This window comes from Tachysurus fulvidraco, chromosome 1 (assembly GCF_022655615.1).
Source record: "Tachysurus fulvidraco isolate hzauxx_2018 chromosome 1, HZAU_PFXX_2.0, whole genome shotgun sequence".
NCBI classification, from domain to species: domain Eukaryota; kingdom Metazoa; phylum Chordata; class Actinopteri; order Siluriformes; family Bagridae; genus Tachysurus; species Tachysurus fulvidraco.
In genome coordinates, this window is record NC_062518.1 from 45,945,221 (window position 1) to 45,964,313 (window position 19,093).

The following is a 19,093-nucleotide window of genomic DNA, read 5'->3' on the forward strand; positions in this document are numbered from 1 at the left end:
TATAGGTAATTGAGTCCGGGTGTTTGCAATCAGTAATTGGGTAACTGTGAACATGAAGTTGTTCATAGGCCACACTGAAGTCTGGAGTTGTGGATATGACAAATACTTAATCTATAAGTTGAACATAGTACAAACTGGACAGATGAAAAAACAACAACAACAAAAATATGGAATGTAAAAAAAAATATTTTTATTATTTATTTATTTATTTATTACAAAATGCATTATCAAATAAGCAAAAAAAAGTGCGGAGCATTTGTGTTATTATCTGAATGCATGATACACAACATAATTGTAAAGCCATGTTGTGATATAAATTGCATCATTAATTAAATACCAAAATTTCTTTCAAATAAATGCTTTGTATGTTTATACCCAGCAGGAAATGTCCATCCCAAATATACACTATATACATTATACGGTACATCATTATACACACTAGGCATGATAAGCTTTTACACCCAAACTACAGTTCATTGTTTATTTGACATAAAGTACTGACAGTCAAACAAATTCTTAAAACCAAACTAATGTGTTTAATTTAGCCACATTTTGGCATAACTGTGCAACAGAATCCTGACATAAATTACATTTTAATGCTACTCTACTGAAGAGCAGACCAATTCCACCATTATGGACAAAATGGTCCCCAGCTGTAGGCAGGCTGCCCCTTTCCAAGACCAGCTCAGAGCTGTACAGATAATGTACAAGTAGCCATACAACATGGCAGAAAATATGGCAAATTAATTGCTCCAGCAAATCTTATCTGGTTTCCTGGGTTTGGGCTTCAGAAGATAATGAGCACTGCATTAAAGAATTTGGTCAGTAAAACTTAAGTTACACTTTCCTGGGATGTCATTCTGTTAAGGACAAGAATGCCTATAGGTGGAGCTGCAGGGTTAAGACTTGATCCAATGACTGAACTTTTGTGACACATCTAAAGGGACAGCATGATGTTGTGGCACAAATTAGTTATTGTTTAAACAAATTTTCAGAGTAGCTGCCAGGTTTGGCATCATCCAATAAAATATCAATATAAAAGAGTAACAGCTGAATATTTTAAGGAACAAAAACAGAAGGCAAACACAATCTATTTGATGACACTGGCTTCATCAGTGTACATAGACATACGGGTCACTGCAGAGAAAGAAAACATAAATGCATAAATATGACGAAAAACATTTCTCATGATATTGCCATCAATTATGGCACAAATTACTATGCAGCAAAAAATAAGTAACTTATTAGGCTTGTACATTCATAGCTAAACAGATACCAACTAACATGGATGAACTCTTCTGACCACCACAGATTTTGAAAGACAGGATTTTGCGTACATGGATATGAAGGTCAAGAATAAAACACGATAATTTTAATGTTTTTTGTGGTTCACATTCTAATGGTGTGTAGAAATTCTACCCAATGCACTTTTGGATGTCTCTTAATTTAAGGTGCTGTAATTGTCTTTTAAGCTTTATAAATGTCAAGAGGTTTACCTTCACGTGCTTCCGCACCTCTGAGTATACAGTCTCATCACCCACATTGGCCGTCTCTAGTAGGGAGGAAGAAACAACTCACTGATTAATTACCAGAAAAAAAAGAAAAAAACTACAGCTCATCTAAAGGACTTAAAATACATGATATACAACAGAGCTGCTAAATTCTCACAACTGTTTGGTCAGAAGGTGTTTTATGGGTTTTATGTTTTATTACTGTGATATAAGGGGAGTAATACACTTGAGGATGTACTATTATAGGAAAATGAAAACTTTTCTTAATAGCAGGTTTAACAGGCTGGTAAATCTGTTATTCACACTAACTGTTGTCTATACAGTGTTTTATTCGTTACATGAATAAATATAATTACTACATTTTGCCCTACCTTTTATTCTCTTTGTTTTTAGCATTGGTTTCAGTTCAATCTCAGCATAAGTCACATCATTTTCAGCACCTGCAGTAGAAGAGAACAAAACCATCCCAATGATCTGTAGCCTTTTAATACATCAGTCATAACTCATCAACCTAAACATCAGTCATTATCAGTCTCCTGCCAAAACTACACTGAGTCCTAGCTGATTTTTTAGAGTAGATCTTTAAACTCTTTTAGGTTTTTAGCTTCCTTTATCATTTAGCATGTGGAATCTTCACCATGTGTGATAACACATCAGTGACTTTTTAAACAAACCTGCTGAAAGTAAATCATCTAAACTACAGGAAAATATAACATATGATTGAACATGCTGAAGACTTCCAGTGTAATTTGCTAATTTTTTTTTTAATAAATCTGGGAAATGTCCCAGCATTAGAAATACTCTACCATTGTTCCTGTTTGATTTCTTTTTCCTCTTGACCTGTGTGTAAATGGCTTTGTTGATCTCAGCTGCAGCTTCACCTGAACACAGTGCAGTGTGTTGGTCTCTACAAGATACTTCTGTACTTTACTGTATAGAGTTAATCTAGAGTTAAATCTCTAATGCAAGAGTAAATGTGTGAAAGGAAATAAAGCTACCTGTTCCTCTCATGGCTGACTCATCCACAGTGTCATAAATATTAGCACTCCCTACACAAACAAACAGAAGAAAGTCTCCGTAAAATACTAAAAGAAATTCATTAAAGATAGAAATAAACATTGAGACAGTGTCTGACCAGCCTGAAGTGGTGTGTGTCCTGACTGAGAGTCTTCAGCTCCTGACTGGTTCTGATTCAGTTCTGATGTCTGATTGGTTTTCTGCTTTTCTAAAGAACAAGAGATAGATAGAGAGAGATAGAGAGAGAGAGAGAGAGAGAGAGAGAGAGAGAGAGAGAGAGAGAGAGAGAGAGAGAGAGAGAGAGAGAGAGATTCTACATCTGAACAGTATCAAATACAAATACATTTTATATTAAAGACAGTGTAAAAAAAGGTCAATTATACAGTAGGAACAAAAATAATTATTAATTATAGATTCAATAACTATATGTATAGCATAATATATATTATTTGTATTTAAATAATATTTAAATATACAGAAGTCCTAAGATGCCATGGATTATTATTTTTAACTCTTTATTGAATTCTCGTGATCACAAAACTTTCATATTTTACATGTTGATGGTTTATAACAATGTATTATATGACTATATAGTATTCACTACATTACAGGTAATAGTTCTATATTCAGTATGTGCAAATATGTTTTATATTTTTTAGAATCTACACAAAATTTAAACTATTTCTTGCACCGTTACCAGATTCAATATCTAACAGTATAATATTGACGTAAGTCTTAATGATCTGTTCATCAACACTTAGTTATTGTTTACCTTTAGTTATTGTCCATGATTATGTGATACATCAAAATTTGCTTTATTCTTTTGCAATTCTGGTTATATTCTACATAACAAAGCTAATGTAGTAATCTGACCTTTTTTTCTTTTGTAGGACCACAGCAGCATCATTAAGATCAGAAAAGTGATGAACAAAAATCCCAAACCCACAACCAGTCCTAATGTTCCATCATTGTATATAGGACCTGAGAAGAAAAAGGGCAGAATTTCAGCAATTAAACATAGAAACTCATTAAAAAGAGAATCAAATATATATAAATTCTCAAAATATTTCTCACATCTGACTGAGACCCAGCTTTTCAGTGACTCTCCTCTCTCTGGGTGTTCACAGTGGTAGAAACCTTCATCTGACTTTGAGACAGTTTGGATGATCATCTCTCCTGTAGTCTGGTTCTGGAGAACTGATCCATCTTTATAGAAATCAGCTCGGAGGTTTGAGGGATTTGGGTTGTGATATAAACAGCGTAGAGTCAGAGGATGTCCCTCAGTCACAGGGTGGACAGGACTCTCCAGGATCACATCACCATCTAGAACACAGAAAATCACTAACAAGGAAATTCACACACTATGATGTGTCTGTAGATAATAAATAAAAGTTCTCTAATTTATCTGTATGTAACATAAAATACTCTAAACCTGTGGAGTCTGGAGGTTTTTCATCTAAATTAAAAAAAAATAAACTGTCTTCATGAACAGTTTCTCCCAAATGAAATCTCAGAGTTCTAAATATTCTGTAATGAATCTTTTCCCTTTTCCTTTAACATTAAACACACTACATGAAGACTCACCATGCACTGTGATGTTGACAGGATTACTGTTTTCTCCAGATTCAGACTCACACCAGTAAACTCCAGTGTAGGATGTGGAGAGGAAGCTGAAGTTAAATGTAGATCCTGTAACTGATCCCCAGTGTGAACAATCTAACACTCTCTCACTGTGTGTGTATCGTCTCACTGTCCATCCAGTAGACTTACTCTGGTCCTCACAGCTCAGTGAGAGAGAGTCTTTAGTAAAGTGTTGAGTTCTGCTGGGATTGATGATCAGAGAGACTGGAGGAGATTCACCTTAAACACAGAAAAGAGCCATTTAAAGTGTCAATAAACAAAATAATGAGGCAGAAAACAAGGAAATGACTGTAATGTGATGTAAATTGCAGTATTTATTTTCCAGCAAAAAGCTGTTTTATTCTTTTACAGAATTCTACTGTAAATGATTAGACAATTCGAGCAGTCAAATGAGCCAATGTACAGGTTTATGATTATGATTTTATACCATAAATATATTTACCTCCTATTTGTATCTGTATCTGTTTAGAAGACATTTTCTGAAGACATTATCTCTGAAAATGTTATGTATACTTGGTCACATACAGAATGTTTACCTGCTCTGACTTTTAATAAAATCCTCCTTCACTGAAATCCTCAACCATGTCCTGAGTCCTATATATGTGTATCATACACATACTTTATTTATACACACAATTGCATAAATACTGCATTAATCTGATGTTACATTCACACTTTTAAAGTCTACACTTCAACACAACAGATAATTTTCCTCACCAGTGATCCATAGTGGCTGTAGATTGCTGTACTGTGTGTAAAAGGCTGGTTCTCCTCTCTCTCCTCTGCACATATAAACTCCTGTGTGATTAAGAGCAGCAGGACTGAGAGTGTAGTTGCCTCCAGATCCTCTGCTGCTGTCTGAGAGGAGCTCCACATACACAATATAGCCACGATTATTATTTATTCCAGTTAATCCGTCTCTGTAGGGAACAACTGTGTACCAGCTGAATGTCCAGTCTGTAGAGGAGTCTGTAACCTCACAGCTTAGAGTCACTGAGTCTCCTTCAGTCAGCCAGCTGTGTGGAGATACACTCAGTACTGCCTGTGGTCTCTCTGTTACACAGGAAATACAAGATATTTTTGAATCTAGTTTTGCTTAATACAAAGTAAGAAATTTTCATGTAGATTTTCACCTGACACACACACCTGATAGAGTCAGTGTAATAACATCACTGGAGTGTGAGGAGCGTGAGCCTCCTCTCTCTGTTCCTCTACAGGTGTATGTACCTGTGTGGGTCACTTCAACACCACTGATACTGTACACCTGTTCACTACTGACAGGACTGTGTGAAGTATCTTTATACCAGCTGTACTGCCAGCTAGAGACACTTTCATCCTGTATGTCACATCTCAGAGTGACGGTGTCTCCACTGAACACCTGATTATCGGGATTCATGGATGCCACTGGTTTAGGTCTCACTGTAGAAAAATAATAGAGCGTCTAAATGATCATGATGAATGTGTTGTCATGGTGTATAATGCTGTTATTCATAACAAAAAAACTATCATATCCTGACATACCTCTCACTGTAATCCTGACAGGATCACTGAACTGTGTCATGTAATAGTAGTTATAGTTTATCCTGTGTGCCCAACACCGGTACTCTGTTTCTCCTGCATTATCGACTGTCACTTTAAGTGTGTTCACTTGTTCACTGTTCAGATTCTGTAACAGCTGATTATTTTTGTACCAGTAAAACTCCCATCCAGTCTCCTGCTGCAGCTCACAGCTCAGAGTGACGGTGTCTCCAGTGTAGACGGAGCTCTGAGGATTCACTCTCACAGTCGGTTTGGGTTTTACTGTTGAAACCAAATGATAAATTATTTGTACAAAAAAAAAAATATTTGTAATTCGAGAGAGCGGGAGAGAGAGAGAAAAATATGAGGAGATTTCAAACATGCATCACAGCTGGCTCGCCACATGCTCCACTAATACTCCAAATATTGACGAGAAGCCTTCCGTAGTCACGAACAGTAGGTGCCCCTCATTCTCTGTTGACAGTCAACCTCCATGCTACAGTCACATTGGGCAACTTAATTCCATTCTCCACACAAATGTCCAAATGAAAGATGGACAATAGGAGCTTTCAAGACAGGTGAAAGGCAGATTATCTGTTCACAAATATAAAGGACAGACCTGTTTGTCTTGTGTGCTAATGGAGCTAACGTGTCTGTAACGAAAGAATATAGCATGAGAAGACACTATGTGTAATGATGAGTCGTAAGACTGAGGATCCATTTGCAGCTTTAATATATAATCTCGGAAACAACAGGCAGAGTTCAGTACCGGTAAACACGACAGTGTAGTTGAGGCAAAAACGTAGTCAGAACAACAGGCAAAAGGTCAGGGCAGGCAGAAATCAGTCGTGAGGCAAAATACAGAAACAGATCAAAAACCAGAAACAGGAATAATCAGACAACGCTCAGAATGATAGCCGTAGCAAATCAAGACTTCGCAATGGGATCAAGTTCGTTTGCTTATTTAAGTGCGCCAGCTGATAGAGAACAGCTGGTGCACTGATTAGGCTGAGCGGGGTGTAGTGGGAAGTGTAGTCCGGGAGCGCTTAATACTCCGGAGACGATTCTCTCCGTTGTGGGTGCGGAGGTGAGGCAGGTGTGCTGATCATGACACTATGACACGAAACATTATGAGAAGTATAAGGACCTGGACATAAAGCAGAAGCTCCAGAAGGCGGAGGAGATGAAAAAACGTCTGGTTTCCCAGCAGACTATGTTCATGAAAGCAAAATCAAAAAGTGAAGCTGCTGTAAAGGCTGTAAAGATCTATTAAGGCAGCAGAAATGGCAAAATCTGCCCGACCCTTTAATGAGGGAGAGTTTGTCAAAAAGTGAATGGTCAAACTTTGTGACATCCTGTGCCCAGATAAAAGGCGAGAATTTTTAAACGTGAGCCTTTCCAATCCATCCTGAGAATTTCCTCAGCTCAGAGCCCGACCCCAGACATTGATGAACTTGCATCTAAGAATCAATGTATCAATGAGATCAATGTCTCGAGCTGGCCATGACTGAGGAGCCCTTGAGCAAAGCACCAAACCCCCTAACTGCTACCCGGGTGCCGCAGCATAAATGGCTGCCCACTGCTCCGGGTGTGTGTTCACGGTGTGTGTGTGTGTGTGTGTGTGTGTGTGTGTTCACTGCTGTGTGTGCACTTTGGATGGGTTAAACGCAGAGAACAAATTCTGTGTATGGGTCACTGTACTTAGCCGTATGTCACGTCACTATATTACATTTAATTTATTAGGCAGTTTCTGCTTCACTGTCGGTCCTGACTTCTAGTTGACTGAACCAAAAGATGAAACAAAGAGGGAGTGGAAACAAGAGTGAAAAGACCTTTAATAAAACCTTTTCACACAAAAAAGCCTGATCAATGACCAATTAGAAAGTAAAGAAATAGTAAAGGCCCTTCCTGTTTAAATTGTATTAAGTGTACTATCACTGCTCTCACTTAATCAAAATAAAACCTCTATCAGTCTGGACACACTTCTCTGTCCTCTCTAACCACACTGCTGAAAATGTCATTCTAAATATATCCTTATTGCATGAAAAATTGCATGCCTTGTTACAATGATCCAGCTAGGATGTAAAAATAATTATGACTGGTTTACTGTTGAGGAAATTAATAATTTTTTGGATAAAATAAAAGGAAAAGCAGGTGAAGAAAAGTGAGTGATTATTTCCCCGACCTTGACAAGTTTGTCTTTTCTGTGATGCGGGCACAAAAAGTGAGCAGTTATGAAGAACTCTCTCAACAAAAACAGTAAAATTACGGTAATTAGATGAGGAAAATTGAGTCAAAAAGAAAGACTATTGAGAGGGATAGCAAAATAAACATGCTATTCTTTACTTCTTTCTTCACTGTTTCTTTCCTCTCTGTACATTTTGACCTCGAATGTGAGCAACAGGTTTCCAAACAGAGCTGTTGATTCTACACCTACTTCTGTCTTCAGAGCTGATTATATGTTGGCAAAAGAGACATGGATGGAGCTTAAAGATACACGAGATGGCTAGTGGGTGCAAGTGTCGGGGATGCAGAAGATAGGGATAGGTGGAGAGAGATGATTCGCTGTGGCGACCCCTGGAGGGAAAAGCCGAAAAAAAAAGGTGAAGCATCGCCTCTGAATAATGGGGGAGGGGTTATAAATATATATATATATTTGTGATATATATATAACTGATTCTTGACATAAGGGACAAAACATGTCCCACATCAAAATGTTACAATTTGCCTTAAAAAACAATGAATTGTTTCATTTAAAAAGACTTTAAAAGTTGGATATGGAAGACTTGTGTATGTTTAGACCCTTAGTTTTGTATATATTTATGTTATTTCATAGTAATTTTATAAAATACCAGCACTGTACTATGAAAGCCCATGCAAATGAACTCGTCCTCTGTAGAGGTCACAGTATCAAACTGCAAAAAAAAAAAAAAAATGCATAAAATGCACAAATATGAATATGAGGTTAATTGCATGGCTTAATAAAATATTACAAAATACTTAAAGTGAACATTACATTATTTTATACATTAACAACAGCCTTTCAAAATCTGTCATCAATTCATGTCAACTCCGTCAGATATTTTTCAAATTCGAAATAAATCAGTCATATTTTGGTCAGCTTTAACCCTGAGGACCCCCTTTGAATTTTGTCTGTTGATGGATGCAGCAGTCCAACACATGGCCTCGTAAGTTTTACATTTTTTTAAATATTCAGCAAACAAGTTGAAATCCCTGTGGTCACAGCTTTTATGTGTCAACACCGTCTTCCAAGTAGGGATGATTTTAATCAAGAATTTTGAAATAAAAGTTGGTATTTTGGTTTAGTTTAGTGGCAGCTGACCACTGAGGAAAATCAAAATGACTACCATTTATTAGACATGATTAAATTGAAAAAACATTGTTTTGTCAACTCCGTCAGACGTCAACTCCGCCAGATATTTTGTCTGACGGTGTTGACATGTAAGCTGACGGAGTGGAAAAGTGCTCCCAAATACTTATTAAGTAACATACACTACCGTTCAAAAGTTTAGGGTCACTTGACTAAAATGTTAACTATGATCTTAAAAATCATTTAATCTGAAGGTGTATGGTTAAATGCTTGAAATTACTTTTGTAGACAAAAATATACCTGTGCCAAACAGATTAATTTCTGTTATTAGAAAACTAAAATTTTATTTTAAAATATTATTTTTGAAATAGATGACTTACACTGAATATTGAAGAAAAACAGCCAATAAGAGCCCAGATTAAATAAGGTTTTGCAATTTCTAGACTGCACTTCTGATGATAAAATATAACAGAGTTTTGATTTATTTTGGATGCTTTTAGTCACCAACATAATTCTTACAGTTACATTTGTGTTATGCCATAGTTTGGACGAGTTTATTATTTACTGTAATAATATATTATCTACCAATAAGCTTCACACAAACACACACACACACACACACACACACACACACACACACACACACACACACACACACACACACACTGTGTTTAGTCTGTAATATTTCATCAAATTATGTGCCACTGATCATAAATATAGTGAAAATAATTCATAATTTCTGCTTATAATTTTCATAATTTCTTATTATTTTACTTTATTTATTGTATATAAATGAGGTTTATATACCAGATATTACAAAACATGTGCAAAATATATGTTAATATTTTGGAAACATTTTACGGCTCATTATTTATAAGCAGTGAAATCAGACCAGGTCAGTTTGACTCTATGCTCCTAAATTGCACAGAAAAGCAGGGAAGATTACAGGAGGGTTAAACTTGTGCTGTTTTATATTTAATATGTTAAGAAATTTAAGCAGCATAAAACTATTTGAGTGTAAAATTATTTATTCAAATCTGATGTAAAAAACTACATTAATAAACAGGGAACAAATTAATAAATTATACACAACCTTCTTAGCACTAAAACTATTTAAATAAGGAGACAATATAAAGATAAACTATATATAACTCACCTTGAGCCTGGACCACTGGTATGAGTGAAATCAGCACTAAAAAGGGAACAGAAACAGAACATGACGTAAATATGGAGAATTTTCAGTGTATTAATGAACACAGCACATTTTAGACACACAGAACACACAAGTTTAAATCTTACTCAGGAAACTTAATTCTTACCATCCTGTAAAAATTACATTTTACATCTTAAATAATAAATAGACATGATTCAGGTAAATGTCACTATTCTGCTCATGAAGTAACTTTCTTGAAAAGAAAGTGAGAGAGAGAGAGAGAGAGAGAGAGAGAGAGAGAGAGAGAGAGAGAGAGAGAGAGAGATCATCATACTGTAGCAATTTAGAATCTGCAAATTTCCAGCATTTAGCAGATGTACTTATATCCAGAGCGACTTACATTTTATCTCATTTTAAACAACTGAGCAATTAAGGGTTAAGGGCCTTGCTCAGGGGCCCAGCAGTGACAGCCTGCAGGACGTGGAAATCAAACTCATATCCTCCTGTTTTGTAATCCAGCACCTTAACCTCAGTGTCATAACTAGTGTAGCGAAAATATTAAATATCATGAGTGTTTTTATACAACAGTTATGTGTTTGTATATAATGTTATGTGATTTTACTGTATTCTGTGTGTCAGACTAGGGAGAAAGGACAAGAAGCTTTGTGTGCATGTGATAGATAAGTACTGATAATGGAATGCGGCCTTGTTGAGGTGATAATTCAAAGGGATACAACTTCAGTAACCAGGGAGGGTGCATGAAAACACACACACACACACACACACACACACACACACACACACACACACACACACACACACACACACACACACACACACACACAGGGTACAAAAGGGAGAGCTGAAACACTAGAATCACTGTGTAGACGTTGCACTGTAAGGACGATGCCTTTTGCTGCAGCAAAATAATATTCTGCCTTTACTTCTTTGGTTTTACCACCACCTCTGAGTCTGAGTGTGTTTCATACATCTAGATCAAAACTGCGATCACACTAGCCACAATGTAATTTATCCTTTAGCTAAGCATTTTGGAAGGGATTTGTACACAGAACAAAAGTCTAGAGTGTCAAGTCTGCAAACTCTTAATCTCCAGATCTATAATGGTGTTGAAACACCCTTCTCTGGGAGAATGAGTTAAAACTGTATGCTGGCCAATTCCTAGAAAGATGTCCTTAACTGATGCATTCATGAAGGATTCCAGAAGTAATCACCTCCAGGAGTTCTTGTAGAGTCCAGTGGGAAGACCATCTGTTCCTGTTGTTTGACCTGGAGAGAGGGCTTCATGACAACAGCAGTCACTTCATCAGTGATGTGTTCCGTGTCCAAAGAGTCCCTCTTCTACAAGTTTAGAACAGGAGGCCCTGTAGAAGATTCACTTCTGCAACGTTCCTCTGAGTGTAGAGTAGATGTTCATATGAATGTATATCTAGAGGTCCAAATAAAATATCAATTTTTCTCCCTCAGATTGTGCATCTAAATTTCTCGTCTATCTTTAAGCTCCATCCATGTCTCTTTTGCCAACATATAATCAGCTCTGAAGACAGAAGTAGGTGTAGGAACAACAGCCACATTCGAGGTCAAAATGTACAGAGAGGAAAGAAACAGTGAAGAAAGAAGTAAAGAATAGCATGTTTATTTTGTTATCCCTCTCAATAGCCTTTCTTTTTTGACTCAATTTGCCTCATCTAATTACCGTGATTTTTTTTTTTATTATTATTTTTAACACAAAAACATTTCTGTTGAGAGAGTTCTTTAGAACTGCTCACTTTTCGTGCCTGCATCACAGAAAAGACAAACTTGTCAAGGTCGGGGAAATAATCACTCACTTTTCTTCACCTGCTTTCCCTTTTACTTTGTCCAAAAAAGTATTAATTTTCTCAACAGTAAACCAGTCATAATTATTTTTACATCCTAGCTGGATCATTTTAACAAAGCTTGTAATTTTTTTGAATCTTTAAGTGATGGCTTTGTTTGTCACACTGACAGTACATTCTCAAACCCCACTTACCCACTTTAAAAGCAGCTCTTCGGCATAAAACTTGAGGAAAACCACAGAGAGAGATTGAGAGAGAGAGAGAGAGAGAGAGAGAGAGAGAGAGAGAGAGAGAGAGAGAGAGAGAGAGAGAGAGAGAGAGAGAGAGAGAGAGATATGCCACAACTGACTTTCTTGTGTCTGAACAGGAGTTTGTTTGGATGTCTGGTGTATATGACAGGTGCAGGACTTATACATATGAACCGTCAGTTCTGTTCAAATGTGGACAGTGTTGTTTGTGCTGTGTGGTTGTCTGTCATAACATAATGTTTATATTGCTGTTATTGTTTACTGTCCAGATTTGTTAACAAATTGATTGTTGCTCTGTATGTAGTAATAAAAATGGAAATGTAGGTTAAAAGGCTTTTTCTCAGTAAGTCTAGTTAATGCTAACATGGATATGTTAAAACCTTTCTGATTACAGTAAACACCACCAGAAGACATCAGGTACAGATTCCAACAATACAGACTCATTTACACTCAGATGATTTAAACCATTTGGTTTAAGCTGAGAACAGAGTCTGCATGATGTGCAAATGAGGTTCAGTATCTGGACGTCTGAGTACGACCCCTCTTGTAAGTAGGTATGCAGGTCATTATTGGAACGTCTAAATAAGAAAGGTTTTTATTTTTGAGTTTTTGGAGGTTCTGGCTATGTATATGACAGGTACATTTGACATATGACCAGTCAATTCAGTTCAAAATATGTAAGTGTCAGTTGTGGTGTGGTTGCCTGTCACAGCATAATGTTCATAGTGCTGTTTATTTTGTACAGTCCAAAATTTGGACAAAAATCACTTTCATGCCAATAAAGCCATTTAAAATTGATCTGGAAAATAAAATTCTATGCTATGACAGGCAACCACGCATCTACTGTACCTCCAAAAATTCACAAGAAAATGTTATCAGTGAAACTTTCACTGCAGATTTGTTTAAGTAATTAATTAACGGTGATATTTTATACTGAACCATAGTAGAGTAATAGTATAATATTCTTATTAATCGTAACAGTGTAGTGTTCCTAATAAAGTGGCTAGTGAGGGTATAGTCAGGGGATTTATCTCTGAACACCCTATAAATATAATTTATTCCATTCCCTCAGTTATTTTCACACCTCCTCCCATTTTTTCACACCTGTATTTGGACCACAACATGAAAATAGAAAATAAACCACATCCGCGTCCTTCTCTCTGCTCTGAGGCCTCTAACACAGTCACTGCTCTGTGTGTATTGGACTAATGAGAAGTGTTTGTTTCTGCACAAGTATTGTTCTTATTTTTTACACAGATTCACAAATTATCATTAATGATATTTTAATGTTATATATTACTTTGGTATCAATGTGTATATTAGTGAAAATGAAGAACAGATATGTTTCTCTTACTGACCATAAAACAAAGGTGGAAATATAGGTTATAAAGCATTTTCTCTGAATTTCTAGTTAATGCTAATAAGATTTCTCTATACAGGAAACATAACCAGAAGGTGACCATCAGAAGAGACCATCATAAACCAACAGATTCCAACACAAAAGACTCTTTTGCACTCATTATATCATTTAAAGCCTCTGTTTTAAACTTGCTCTACTTACCTGTTGAACTATCATAGTTACTGAGAGTATTTACACATCAAACTAAACCCTTCTCATAACAGATATGGAGACACTGATCCACCTGAACAGTCATGATGAAGTACACACAATGTCCTAATCACACAATAAGATCATCACTCAGGACATTCAGACTGCAGATGAACAACTTTATACCCCACCACTCACTCTAATGAAGACACAAAGAGAACATTTACTTACAGAGCATCACAGGCAGTGGACTGAGCTCCATCCTGTCCCTCTAATGACTGACTGACTGGCAGAGCAGTGGTGTGTGTTAAAGTTTTACCACTTCCTGTTTGCTAGTAGAGAGAGTGTACAAGAGACAGACAGAGAGAGAGAGAGAGAGAGAGAGAGAGAGAGAGAGAGAGAGAGAGAGAGAGAGAGAGAGAGAGAGAGAGAGCGCCCACGACTGTCTATAACCTTTCTTGTATGTCTGGATAGGAGTTTGTTTGGATGTCTGGTGTATATGACAGGTGCAGGACTTATACATATGTACCATCAGTTCTGTTCGAAAGTTGTCAGTGTTTGTGCTGTGTGGTTTTCTGTCATAACATATTGTTTATATTGCAGTTATTGTTTACTGTCCACATTTTTGACAAATTGATTGTTGCTTTTATCAAATCTTCTTAAAATGTTTCGAAGCTGAAAAGATGAAAAACAAACAAATAAAAACAACATTTACCCAGATAATAATGTCCTCCTATGCAAATATAATCATAACCATCATAACCATTGTCTAAATGGTGCTGCTGTATGGTGCCGAGTCGACGGAACCTGCCGAACCGACCGGGTCGACGGAACCTGCCGGGTTGACGGAACCTGTTTATCCTTGTTGTTTATCCTTTTTAACCGAACATTAACGTTACTCTGTCAACAGCCTATAGTCTAAATGACCGAGCTAACAGAGCTACTGTACGTAAACAGAGCGAACATAAGAGCATCCGACTGCAGACGTCAATAATGCAGCGTAATGAAATAATCTCCCGATCAAACTCCGCTTCCCGAAAGTTATAAACTGCCTCCGGAACCCAGTTAAGGTACAAAGATCTATTCAACAAAAATGGTGATGCAGTGAAGTATTTTTTCGCTCAGCCGAGCCTTCTCTGTTGCTGTGTGAGCAGCCTGTGTCAGTCACCTCTTTTACCCCCCACCCCCCGACTCCTGAACGTCACTCACTCACTCACGCGGGCTGCACTGCGGTCTCATGAGGAAACGCAGCTTTTTGATGTAAAGTATTTCTTGTTCCCGAACACAAATATTTTTTTACGTATTTGTTCGAAATAAGTATTCGTAAAAAACACGCTATTTGTGCCTTTCCGAATACCGTATTCGGGTTCGGCTCCACCCCTAATATATATATATATATTCTTTCGGCTTTTCCCTCCAGGGGTCGCCACAGCGAATCATCTCTCTCCACCTATCCCTATCTTCTGCATCCCCAACACTTGCACCCACTAGCCAAGAACCACCCGAACCCCCCTACCTAAGGGCTTGACCTAAATTTCTCGTCTATCTTTAAGCTCCATCCATGTCTCTTTTGCCAACATATAATCAGCTCTGAAGACAGAAGTAGGTGTAGGAACAACAGCTCTGTTTGGAAACCTGTTGCTCACATTCGAGGTCAAAATGTACAGAGAGGAAAGAAACAGTGAAGAAAGAAGTAAAGAATAGCATGTTTATTTTGTTATCCCTCTCAATAGCCTTTCTTTTTGACTCAATTTGCCTCATCTAATTACTGTAATTTTTTTTAACACAAAAACATTTCTGTTGAGAGAGTTCTTTATAACTGCTCACTTTTCGTGCCTGCATCACAGAAAAGACAAACTTGTCAAGGTCGGGGAAATAATCACTCACTTTTCTTCACCTGCTTTTCCTTTTATTTTATCCAAAAAATTATTAATTTCCTCAACAGTACACCAGTCATAATTATTTTTACATCCTAGCTGGATCATTTTAACAAAGCTTGTAATTTTTTTGAATCTTTAAGTGATGGCTTTGTTTGTCACACTGACAGTACATTCTCAAACCCCACTTACCCACTTTAAAAGCAGCTCTTCCGCATAAAACTTGAGGAAAACCACAGAGAGAGATTGAGAGAGAGAGAGAGAGAGAGAGAGAGAGAGAGAGAGAGAGAGAGAGAGAGAGAGAGAGAGAGAGAGAGATTCCACAACTGACTTTCTTGTGTCTGAACAGCAGTTTGTTTGGATGTCTGGTGTATATGACAGGTGCAGGACTTATACATATGAACCGTCAGTTCTGTTCAAATGTATTGAATTATAAGCTGAATTGAAAAACAAACAAACAGCAGGTTACATCCATGTGTAAGGTTGATTGATAAGTGTGAAAATGGGTTATATACTATTTACTGTATGATGCAGGAGGAAGGCTCAGAATTTAGCACCAACAACTTCAATGCATGCAACATGCAACTAGTTTCAGCTTCAGACCTCCTCGCCTTTTTCAAAAAATTAAAAAAAAGAAAGAAGCTAAACCACAACTGTGCACTTGTCTGTGTTCTCAGGTCTCTAAAACCATCTGCCCTGTGTGTCAGTGTACAAGGCTAATGAGAAGTGTTTATTTCTGTAGAATTCTTTGATAGATTTGACACAAATGAGTAAATGATACTAGACAATAGTTTGGTGATAGTGTGTAATACAATAAACTTATTGCACTGAGATGCTTCACAGTACAGACCGTAATAATAACAGGAATGTTACTGTAGGTTATAAGATATTTTCTCTTTTTATCAGTTTGGACACCTTTTAGTTTAAAAGAGTTCAGTGATGTTAGTTAAATTTACCCACATTATTAGTTATTGCTTTTACACGTCCATCTTCACCCCCTACACCCTTTTTTCACACATCTGCTTCTTGACATCTAAATTTGCACCAACAAACTGTGATCTGCTCTCAGGCCTCTAACAGGGTCACTGCTCTGTATGTAGTAATAAAAATGGAAATGTAGGTTAAAAGGCTTTTTCTCAGTAAGTCTAGTTAATGCTAACATGGATATGTTAAAACCTTTCTGATTACAGTAAACACCACCAGAAGACATCAGGTACAGATTCCAACAATACAGACTCATTTACACTCAGATGATTTAAACCATTTGGTTTAAGCTGAGAACAGAGTCTGCATGATGTGCAAATGAGGTTCAGTATCTGGACGTCTGAGTACGAGCCCTCTTGTAAGTAGGTATGCAGTTCATTATTGGAACGTCTAAATAAGAAAGGTTTTTATTTTTGAGTTTTGGAGGTTCTGGCTATGTACAGATGTGGCATTTTAAAAAGCCCGCCTCGGAGAGAAAAATGCCGCGAGAACCTCCGGTATTCAGCGAGACTCTATCGAAGGGGGGTCAAATGTTCGGCGCGGGAAATTCAAAAATCTGTAGAGGGCAGTTGTGTTTCATGAAGTCTGACGAGTCGACAATATGTGATATTTTCTTTTGCCAGTTACATAAACAGTCACATCTGCCGCAGAGGTGGGAAAAAATTATACTTCTAGGAGTAGTTTTAAATCATTATACTTTTTACTTTTACTTGAGTAGATTTGTGAAGAAGAAATGGTACTCTTACTCCGCTACATTAGGCTACAATGAGCTCGTTACTTTTCTGTTTTATTGTTACACAATTCCCTTTAAACGCTGTCCTTGCTAATGTGTATTTTAAATAATCCACAAAGGAAACACATTCTTTCTTGTAGTACTGTACAGTACTTCTCACTCAGATCCTGGCTCAGTGATCCACAGCTCATTGTGTAATTCACAGCTTATGGTATTACACATATTATGGTAGCCCAGTTTGTGCTGAATACAGTGTAATACGTCTTTTGTCAATAATATTTTTGAAAGCAACTAAAAAGAACCAAATGTAAGAGCATGTCAAATTCTCTCAAGGGGCCCAAAACACCCTCAGACTCCAGAGGGTTAAGAGAAACAGGGTTCTTATGCGCCACCTGGTGGATATTCTGTGAAGCGAAACACATTAAGGTGATTGCTAAGATAGCCCCCCCAAGAGACTTGCAGAATGCCGCGGCATACTGCGGCACTAATTGGCCAATCTGTATATGACAGGTGCATTTGACATATGAACAGTCAATTCAGTTCAAAATATGTAAGTGTCAGTTGTGGTGTGGTTGCCTGTCACAGCATAATGTTCATAGTGCTGTTTATTTTGTACAGTCCAAAAGTTTGGAGAAAAATCACTTTCATGCCAATTAAGCCATTTAAAATTGATCTGGAAAATAAAATGCTATGCTATGACAGGCAACCACGCATCTACTGTACCTCCAAAAATTCACAAGAAAATGTTATCATTGAAACTTTCACTGCAGTACTGCAGATTTGTTTAAGTAATTAATTAACGGTGATATTTTATACTGAACCATAGTAGAGTAATAGTATAATATTCTTATTAATCGTAACAGTGTAGTGTTCCTAATAAAGTGGCTAGTGAGGGTATAGTCAGGGGATTTATCTCTCTGAACACCCTATATATAAATTTATTCCATTCCCTCAGTTATTTTCACACCTCCTCCCATTTTTTCACACCTGTATTTGGACCACAACATGAAAATAGAAAATAAACCACATCTGCATCCTGCTCTCTGCTCTGAACAGTCATGATGAAGTACACACAATGTCCTAATCACACAATAAGCTCATCACTCAGGACATTCAGACTGCAGATGAACAACTTTATACCCCACCACTCACTCTAATGAAGACACAAAGAGAACATGTACTTAAAGAGCATCACAGGCAGTGGACTGAGCTCCATCCTGTCCCTCTATTGACTGACTGACTGAGCAGAGGTGTGTGTTAAAGTTTTACCACTTCCTGTTTGCTTATAGAGAGAGAGAGAGAGAGAGAGAGAGAGAGAGAGAGAGAGAGAGAGAGAGAGAGAGAGAGAGAGAGAGAAAGAAACTAGACGTACCGTGGTGTGAAAAAGTGTTGACCCTCTTCCTGATGTTTTATTTCTTTGCATGTTTGTCACACTTTAATGTTTTAGATCGTCAAACATATTGATATATAAGTCAAACATAACACAAGCAAACACAACATGCATTTTTTTAAATGTAGGTTTTAGTTATTAAGGGAAAACAAAATCCAAACCTACATGGTGCTGTGCAAAAAAAGTGTTTGCCCCCTAAACCTAATAACTGGCTGTGCCGCCCTTAGCAGCAAGAACTGCAATCAAGCGTTTACGATAACTTGCAGTGAGTCTGTTACAGCGCTGTGGAGGAATTTTGGTCTACTC

At 37.2% G+C, this 19,093-nt stretch overlaps 4 protein-coding genes across 5 annotated transcripts in view; 1 reads left to right on the forward strand and 3 right to left on the reverse strand.

Annotated features, from left to right (window-relative positions):
• LOC113643290 (low affinity immunoglobulin gamma Fc region receptor III-like) overlaps positions 1-19,093 on the reverse strand; it is a 546,637-nt gene that overhangs the window by 519,976 nt on the left and 7,568 nt on the right. Inside the window, exon 3 of the mRNA XM_047799895.1 lies at positions 4,113-4,388. Within this exon, the coding sequence (XP_047655851.1) occupies positions 4,113-4,388 (276 nt within the window). The remainder of the gene's footprint in view (positions 1-4,112; positions 4,389-19,093) is intronic.
• The window catches only part of LOC113633966 (obscurin-like), a 580,831-nt gene that overhangs the window by 432,860 nt on the left and 128,878 nt on the right, over positions 1-19,093 (forward strand). The window lies entirely within an intron of this gene.
• LOC125138502 (leukocyte immunoglobulin-like receptor subfamily B member 2) overlaps positions 1-19,093 on the reverse strand; it is a 55,208-nt gene that overhangs the window by 27,690 nt on the left and 8,425 nt on the right. The gene's annotated exons all lie outside the window — the stretch shown is intronic.
• On the reverse strand, positions 4,723-18,665 carry LOC125138503 (B-cell receptor CD22-like). Of its 2 annotated transcripts, XM_047799908.1 has the most exons (6): positions 14,035-14,054; positions 11,404-11,618; positions 10,175-10,210; positions 5,691-5,969; positions 5,316-5,588; positions 4,723-5,222 (listed from the first exon to the last, which is right to left on the reverse strand). In XM_047799908.1, exons 2-6 carry the CDS (start codon positions 11,474-11,476, stop codon positions 4,861-4,863), a joined length of 1,023 nt encoding a protein of 340 aa, XP_047655864.1. In that variant the 5' UTR covers positions 11,477-11,618; positions 14,035-14,054; the 3' UTR covers positions 4,723-4,860. The 2 variants fall into 2 exon arrangements, with proteins under 2 accessions (XP_047655864.1, XP_047655869.1); XM_047799913.1 differs by lacking the exons at positions 11,404-11,618; positions 14,035-14,054 and adding an exon at positions 18,583-18,665 and having other exon boundaries at positions 4,724-5,222.

Bases quoted from the DNA above. Each gene is read 5' to 3' on its own strand.
- LOC125138503 (XM_047799908.1), bottom strand. From the start codon at position 11,476: ATGAAGCCCTCTCTCCAGGTCAAACAACAGGAACAGATGGTCTTCCCA. The intron at 10,211-11,403 runs GTGATTACTTCT...TTCCCTTTTTAG, and splicing joins CTCTACAAGAACTCCTGGAG to TGCTGATTTCACTCATACCA. The intron at 5,970-10,174 runs GTGAGTTATATA...TGGTTTCAACAG, and splicing joins ACCAGTGGTCCAGGCTCAAG to TAAAACCCAAACCGACTGTG.